The sequence below is a fragment of the Solanum tuberosum genome, unplaced genomic scaffold (assembly GCF_000226075.1).
Source record: "Solanum tuberosum cultivar DM 1-3 516 R44 unplaced genomic scaffold, SolTub_3.0 scf00119, whole genome shotgun sequence".
NCBI lineage: Eukaryota > Viridiplantae > Streptophyta > Magnoliopsida > Solanales > Solanaceae > Solanum > Solanum tuberosum.
In genome coordinates this window covers 129,339-137,715 of record NW_006239045.1, presented here as the reverse complement: position 1 = coordinate 137,715, position 8,377 = coordinate 129,339, and the positions used below count along the sequence as shown (strand labels likewise).

At 37.1% G+C, this 8,377-nt stretch overlaps 2 protein-coding genes across 4 annotated transcripts in view; one reads left to right on the top strand and one right to left on the bottom strand.

Moving 5' to 3' along the window:
• Positions 1 to 3,859, top strand: part of LOC102597096 (threonylcarbamoyladenosine tRNA methylthiotransferase) — a 9,246-nt gene extending 5,387 nt beyond the window's left edge. For all 3 annotated transcript variants that reach the window (XM_006350260.2, XM_015309997.1, XM_015309998.1), the window contains 5 exons: positions 1,029 to 1,237; positions 1,398 to 1,506; positions 2,141 to 2,233; positions 2,584 to 2,744; positions 3,185 to 3,859. In XM_006350260.2, coding sequence (XP_006350322.1) covers positions 1,029 to 1,237; positions 1,398 to 1,506; positions 2,141 to 2,233; positions 2,584 to 2,744; positions 3,185 to 3,733 — 1,121 coding nt within the window. In that variant the 3' untranslated portion in view covers positions 3,734 to 3,859. The remainder of the gene's footprint in view (positions 1 to 1,028; positions 1,238 to 1,397; positions 1,507 to 2,140; positions 2,234 to 2,583; positions 2,745 to 3,184) is intronic.
• Positions 3,860 to 3,962: 103 nt separating this feature from the next.
• LOC102596773 (protein QUIRKY) lies at positions 3,963 to 7,610 on the bottom strand. The gene has a single exon (XM_006350259.2). The coding sequence runs from the start codon at positions 7,347 to 7,349 to the stop codon at positions 4,269 to 4,271; it is 3,081 nt and encodes a 1,026-aa protein (XP_006350321.1). The 5' UTR covers positions 7,350 to 7,610; the 3' UTR covers positions 3,963 to 4,268.
• Positions 7,611 to 8,377: the final 767 nt, after the last annotated feature.

The window sequence follows — 8,377 nt, the reverse complement described above, 5'->3', positions numbered from 1 at the left end:
TCTTCCATTTTATTTCTTGAAACTTGTGGTCATAATTATGTCATAACATTTTTGTGGCTGTAAGACTTATTGAAACTTTTGGTCTTAAACATGTCATAACATTTGTGTGGCTATAAAAGCTTATCATTAAAGTAAAAATGGGAAATTCAAGTTAAGTTGTTTTCAGATTTAGAAAGGTTTCATTTTTTTGGATCAGACTAATAGGGAAATAATGTTGTTCTTTTTATAATGGAGGGAGTAACAATTATTGAGCACTAAGAAACAAAAAATTGAACATGTTTTAAACTTGTGTCCTTTTAGTTTACCTAGTTTTCTCGAGTCACTTTGTACATATTATCTTGATTTAGTTACTACACTAGTATTGGCAATACACTCAAGTTGTGAATGCTAGAAAAGCAATAGTTGGCGATAATGCTAGTCTTGTGACATATTTAAGTGTAGGGCACAAGCCTAATAGGCTTGGGCTCCATTTATTTGCATTAAGATTAAGACATCTAAATGATTAAGATGTTTTTTCTAGATCTGAAAACTAAATGATTAAAACGGTTTGTTTTTCAACTTTTGAATGTACATAATTTATTTATTTTTAAACATAATAAATATATAATTCAAATTTAAAAAAAAGTAATTAAATATAATAAAATATAAATTTAATACAATAAAATCATTATTTGATTAATAAAAATAAACGGTGGTGGCAGTGACAGTGGAGGTGGTAAGTGTGGTAACGACTTATCGTAGTGGTGGTTGTGATGACAAAGGTAATTGGTGGGAAGGTGGTGGCTGGTGGTTGTGGTGTGGATAGAGTGGTGGTGAAAAGTATTCACATAAAAATGCCTCTCAATGCTATTAACACTTTGTTTAAGATCTTAATGATTAAGACCTATTTAGACCAAGTGCTTAAATCTCAATGTAAATTAGTGCACTTAACATATGAACCATTCAAATCTAGCCCCCCATTAAGTGCAAACAAATAAGGCCTAGTCTATCAAGAATGTAAAGCACTTGTGTGTTTCTCAATTTTGCAGGTCGTGACATTGGAGTTAATCTTCCTATTCTACTGAATGCTATAGTTGCAGAGCTTCCTTTGAATGGAAGTACAATGCTCCGAATTGGGATGACCAATCCTCCTTATATTCTTGAGCACTTGAAGGAAATAGCTGATGTCTTATGTCATCCATGTGTGTATTCTTTTCTTCATGTGCCAGTTCAGTCGGGTAGTGATTCAATCTTGAGTGTAAGTTTGAATTACATAATATTAATTGACATTAACTTTCTTTTTGCTTTTGGACAACCCTTGTGAAATAGGCCCTATGCTCGCTCGCTCTCGTTAAGTAATGTTATCTCCAGAAAATTGTTTATCATAAATCTCTCTTTTCTCTGTTCGTCAATTTCAGGCAATGAACCGTGAATACACTGTGGGTGAGTTCAGGAAAGTGGTGGATACATTAATGGAACTGGTCCCTGGGATGCAGATTGCAACAGATATAATTTGTGGATTTCCTGGTATGTCTGCACATCTTGCTGCCTAGTAAGAAGTTGTCAAATGAGTATGTAGACTTGATTTTTGTCTGCACAAGTTAGAAGCTATTTGCTTGGACTCTCTAAAAATGTTGCCGTACCCGTGGCAGATCATCCAAAAATTCGATATTGGAGGATCCAACACGCACTCGCCCACATTTAGTCCGAGCAACATAGGTTAGAAGCTTAGTCTTCCACTCTACGAACTCCCAAGTCCCCTCCCCGTTGGAATCAATTAAACTGAAGCATGATTTTAGAATAGGATTTTTTTTTCTGAACAAGGAAATGAAACAGTTCTGTTTCTCCTTTTATTAAAAAAAAAAGGTTGATTTATAATCCTCATAACTACTGTAAAAAGGGTAAATTATTCCATTTGTTTGTTTTTTGCTCATATTCTATTGTCAGATATTCTAAAGTAACAAAATTGGCAGTTGCTTTACTGCTCATTGTGTTAGAACCACTCTTCAGACTTCCGGTCTGAAATATTCTGCAATATTTTGATTTTATTATGATTTTGCCAAATCATCAAGAGTTTAGCCTTGGACCAAGATTTGTTTTGATCAATTCTGCTGCTGGAAAGACCTTGCACCAAGCGTGATGATCTGTCCTTGCATTGCAGGTGAAACTGATGAAGATTTTGCTCAGACAGTTGACCTTATTAAGGACTACAAGCTTGCTCAAGTTCATATATCACAGTTCTATCCTAGGCCCGGTATGCTGTTTTTCAGTTTTTCAATTGTTATTTGTCTAGATATACCATTCTGGAAAATAAAGGAAAAAAGATTTCCTGTTTCTCTTTATCCACTCTGAAAAGAACTATAGCAAAAAGCTCTAGTTATTGCATCTACAAGTGAGGGATGTGAAGCTTTATTTAGTGGTACATCCTGTGATGCATGGATTTCAAATTTCTCAATTACTTGCTTGCTATCAGGTTATATGCAATAATTTGGAACTAAATGCACTTATACAGACATATCCAGTCATCTATTGTCATAGACTGATATTCAATAACCTGCTTAATGGATTAAATTGGTACTTCTGTTTACTTCAAATCTATGTCAGGCACTCCTGCTGCAAGGATGAAGAAGGTTCCTAGTAATGTGGTGAAGCAACGTAGTCGTGAATTAACTGCTGTATTTGAGTCCTTTACTCCATATACTGGAGTGGAAGGCAAAGTAGAGAGGATATGGATTACTGACATAGCTTCAGATGGGATTCATTTGGTAAGCATGATAGAGAGCTAGATATCTGATAACTGCTACTGTTTCATAATTGCTGTTTCGACTCTTCTAAAGCTTCAACTATCTAGATGCAGTTTTTTGCTGGGACATGATGGGTTTCCTATATTCTAAGTAAATTCATTTATTTTAAAGTATAATAGTTGGTGGAAGTTTATGAAACACAAATTAGTCTTTATAAGATCAACCAGCAAAGACAAACTCTGATCATACACATGCTTCAAATCTCCTACTCTTACTTCCATCTGTGTGTGACAAGCAAGTAAATTTCCCTACAAAAAAAATCAATATTGCTCAAATTCCTATATGCATTTCATAATACTTGCTGCATTTCATTTCCTGAATGACCATCGCATGATGTTGCATGTTAAGATGCAAATAGCTTCATCCCCATGAGCAACTCTTGTTTCCCCTCAATGGTCTAGGTGGGACACACTAAGGGATACATTCAGGTCCTGGTGATTGGTCCAGAAAGCATGATGGGTTCCTCCGCTATGGTGAAAATAACATCCGTAGGTAGATGGTCAGTCTTTGGAGAAGTGATTGAGATCCTCTTCCAAAATAACGAGGATGTTCCCTCACACAGGAGTTTTGATGAAAGGTGCTCCCCATGCGCCCTTTCAGAAGAAGATTGTGCCTGTTCAAAAGAGCAAGAACCTTGCTCTGCAACATCTGATTGCTGCAATCAAAGTCCAACTCGGGAAGCAACAACACTGCTGAAGAATGACCCTAATCAAGATAATCATAGCAGCAGAAACTTAATTGGATGGTTTCTGAGGAATCGTAAGAATCAGTCTTCCAAAAAGATGGACTTAACTAGATCAGAGTCTAAGGAGAAGCAGATACAGGATTTAAGTCACCGAAGCGCTTGGAGTCTTGTTGATATAGCTCTACTTAGTGGAATATTATTGAGCTTGTTCACAATAGTAGCTCTATTTTTGAATCTTGGATCAAGGAGTTTGTCATCCAAGTAAATCATTTTTGTATCTTCAATTACTTTTTTCTGTAAGTCACAAAGTTGAGGGCAGATGCGCTCTTGCAAGAGTTTGACATTGTGGTTTGTTTTTATGACAGTAATGTGATGGATTTTGTGTCAACCATGTGCTATACACACTTAGCTGTAATAGTAATTCCTCTGCTGTTTTTTCTCTTGTAACCAGAAAAAAAAAAGTAATTTGAGAATTAAAGATGGGAACACTATTCTAATCAGCTTTGAATCTGCAATTCCTTTTTACATCTAAACAGATACAAACAACCATATTCTACAACCTCATAGATTGATTACAATATCAACCAAGAAAATAAACAAAGACTTGTTATCTAATACAGGAGCTTGAAGAATGTGGAACGTGCATTATGTAAGTATGGATTGTGGGGTGTGGGGAAACAAGGAAAACTGCTCTTCCATTTTGGTCTTGTGTAGCAGCCTTTTATCCCCACTTATTCACTGAACCCATCTCTCTATTTTACAACTTGAATACATAGATAAGGTGAAAATTTACCAGCATCTTACAAAAGCATATCAGACTTGGATGGTAATCTCTTGAAGAAGTTGACAGGTACTGATGGTAGCTTGCTCCTGAATCGTGGATGGCGCAACCAGTAAAGTCCTATGAGCACTGCAACTACTTGGAATGGAGTAACATATAGAAACACAGCCCAGATCAATGCAAGGATTATAAATATAGCAGTAGCCCTTGGATCCCGCCAGCTTAGTATGGAAAGAGCCCTTTCACCTTGTGTTGCCAAATCTCCAACTACAGTTTGCACCCTCCCGGCCACACTCCTCAGTCGATCATACCTCATTCTTATAACGTCTGTTTGCCGGGAAGTAGGGAATGTATCAAATTCTTCATCCAGTTCATCTGGGTGAGCATTTTCAGCTTGCGAAAGGCGAGCATCCATGTGGGGTGGAGCTCTAGGCCTAAACCTGTAGTTCCACAAGCCAATTACAAACAGGTACAGGAAAATTGTTGGCAAAATGAGTTCTGGATAGCAAATCAATATCAAGAAGAGCACATGGACAAGGATAGTCGTCAAAGGGTTTCTCCAATTGCAAATCCCATTAAACCATCCATGAACTGCCGAAATCCCAGAAAGCAGCCCCATTATGCGAAAGAAATTAGCTTTGCTTCTTCTGAGGCTGAACATATGGTAATCCACATCCAGCATATACTCAACAACCTCCCTTCTAAGAGGTGGCTCAGCCCTGGCCAGCCTTGCAGCTACTATCTGCATTGCCTGGTGGCGCAACCAATCAATATGCCTAACGGAAATGGGTTGCACATAATGCATTTTCGGGAGCAATGGCTTCCCATATTGTGCTACCATGTTCACCCAAGCAGTACAAGTGAACCTTATGGCCAAATGAAGCTCTCCATGTTTCCTTAAACCAGAAGGTGTAAGAACCAGCAATGGATAAAAATGTGTATAGATCCGATCAGTTTCCAAAGTCGATAATCTAACTCTCACCTTACCAATTCTCTGATCTCTAGCTTCATCTTTGCCATTGATGTGACAATTGTCAAAGACCCCAATGGTGACAACGGTACACGGATCAAACACTTCCCAAGAGAACTGTTCGTTCCATCGAGGAGCCAGAGTGTCAATGAGTGTTCTTGTTCGAACCCATTTATTCCCATACTTAGCAACACAATATGAATCTGTAATTCGACCCTCTTTACTCTTCATTGGCATCAGATTCTTGGCACTGAGAATACCTAATTCAAGAAGTCCAATACTCGGCTTTCTCAAGAACTTTGATGATGGTTGAAGATCACTGCTAGAATGTGTAGACTCATCAAGAACATGGTAACCAGCATCTATCCAAATTCTAAGGTGAATCTTGCTAGAGAACTTCACTTCTTTCTTCTTCTCGTCATCATCTGCCGCATGAGAAGGCTTGAGAAGATTGAACCATATAGCATCTGGTAGCTTAGAGATATCAACTCTGGTTGGAATATTTTTAAATGATATCATAGCCCTGCCAATCAATTCATCTTTTCCCGGTCCAACTCTATCCACGACATCTATTATCAAATACTCCTCAAAAGGCTCAGATGCAACAAACATTAGCTCCTCATTCCACACCGGATTAATGTGTCTCATAGGTGAGGGCTTGGTAGTCCTTACTTGGTGCCCAAGCTGTAACTTGGCATAAGCCTCGGGCATCCGGCTTCTATCTGATGGCAGAAGATCCTGAGCTTCAATAACATGAACTCTTAGGTAATACAATTTAGGTGAGAAATATACTTTGGATCGCGTATTAACCAAATTTTGTTGACTAGCCATATGAGCATCAGAATGCCAAGCCTCAGGAAAAGCCTCATCAGCTTGAGTTCCCATCCAAACAGCAAGCATGATTTCACCTTGTGGAATCTTCTCTCCTTTCTTATTGATCAACCTGTACCATTGTGGAGCTAAAGGACTATCTGGTGGAACACGAAGAGGGACTTCAGCAATATCAAACATAACTTTGCCAACAATATCATCTTTCCCAAAATCCTTATCTTTTACAGTAACTTCAATCAAATTAGATTGCAGTCTTTCTTTAGAGAAGGCAAAAACACTGTTCCATACAGGGTATTGATTCTTTTCATAATGCCTTGTAACACCTTTGTAATTACCAAGTTTCACCTCAACATAAGGATCAAGACTCCCTGATATATCCATAACTGGAAGATCCCTAGCTTTAACAACATTAATATACAAGAAATGCATTGGTTCCACCAAATCATAAGTACTAGCAGTTTTATCTCTACCCCAATACCCCATTCTTGCAGCCAAAGGTGGCCTTGTTTCCACTAAACCAAATTCAGGCCTTGGACCACCACCCATTTGCATCTGCATTACATTGCTAGCCATTGGTCCACCAGCCTTTGCAAAATCAGCCCTTTTCTCTATCACCACCGGAGGTGGTGATAGACCAGACGCCGGCACCGGCACCGGCACCGGCGCCGGTGCAGGAATAGAATGAAAAGTTCTTACCTCTGGTTCTTTCTTCTTCTTCTTATCCTTCTTCTTGATTTCAGCGTCCTTCATGTACTGTTCTTCAAAGTTGTTGGTGTTAATTTCTTGAAATAGAGTAAAAGGGGTTGCTCTATCTTCACCATTATTCACATTCTGCTGCTCAGTTTCCACCGTCACCGACGGCGGAATGACATTACCACCACCACCAAGAACATCAGCAACACCACCACCAAGAACAGCATAGATTCTTAAAGCAATATCCCCTTTGATATGTGAAAAGATTCCTCTTTTATCAAGTGGGTATCTCTGAACTAAAGCTTCAGAATCAGAAAACGGGATAAAAGCACCAGAAATCTTAACACGACCAAGAAAATTCTTGTGGTGTCCCTGTTTTTGGTCATTATAAACATAAACAGAAATTGTCTGATTTTCAAGGTCTCTTGGATTCTTGATGTTGAAAACAAGTTTTTCATTCCATTGAGGGTTGAGATCTTTGTTTTTAGTTTGAGTTCTTTGACGTTGCTCATCAAAATCTACTTCAACAAAAGGACTTGCTGAACCTTGTCCATCTTTAGGCATCAGATCACTTGCATCAAGAACTTCTGCAATTAACTTAGCCATTGAAGATAATCAAGAAACTATAGACAGAAAAAAAAAGTGTTGTTTTTTGAGGCCAAGTAGGTGTATAGAGTAGAATTGAAGAAAAATGGAGAATGATGGAGAAGAAGGGTAGGCGGTGAAGGAGATATTGCAGTGGGGGTTGGGGTAGGGGCCTAGGAATTAGAGTGTTAAATTTTGGTGGAAAGTGGAAGGGGTGGGGAGGGGGCCCTATCAAAGTGTTTGGTGTTTGTAGTATATCTCTCTGATTCAAAATAGTGACACACACACAAACACAAACAAAAGAAGAAAAAAAAAGCAAAAAGTATATGCAAGGGTAGTTTCTTGGAAGTCATTTTTGGGGTTTATAAGGAAACTTAAGATTAACTAAATGGCAATTCTAATTTGGAAGTTAAAAAGTTCAATGTTTTTGATACCCTAATCAAAATACTACTAATATTTATTTACACAAGTAAAGATAACAGATAATAATAGCTATACAAATATACTTTGATGTAGAAAATATAAAATGATTAATTCAATTAAGATCAAAACTTTAGGATTATATTTTTTAGGTTTAAATTATTTTAAACTATAATTTATGTAATACTCTATTAATGTCAATCAAAACTTGTTTATTTATATAGATAATAGAGAATTTTTCGGACGTTTATATTACTTGACCCTCATTCTAAGAAGAGCAACTTTCACATATATCAAACATAAAAATCATTATTTGTATGTTATAGCTATAGTTTGCATAATTGTGCTCCATAGCAAATTTTATGTTTGCTATGGAGCTTTTGATTTGTATAATTCGCTAGATACATCCAGTTTTATACAAATTGTTCAGTTTTGTATAAATTCATTTATACATTGTAATTTGTATAATAAGATCTATATTTGTATAATTATAAGTGTATAGGACGAAAATATATGTATTTGTATTTGTATATACACTTTTCTCTAGTTTTATACAAACACAAACACATTTTATACATTCTATACATTTGTATACCGAAAATGGCTAATTGTATACCAAATCAGATGGC

Coding starts and splice junctions, on each gene's coding strand:
- LOC102596773 (XM_006350259.2), bottom strand. CDS start 7,349: ATGGCTAAGTTAATTGCAGAAGTTCTTGATGCAAGTGATCTGATGCCT.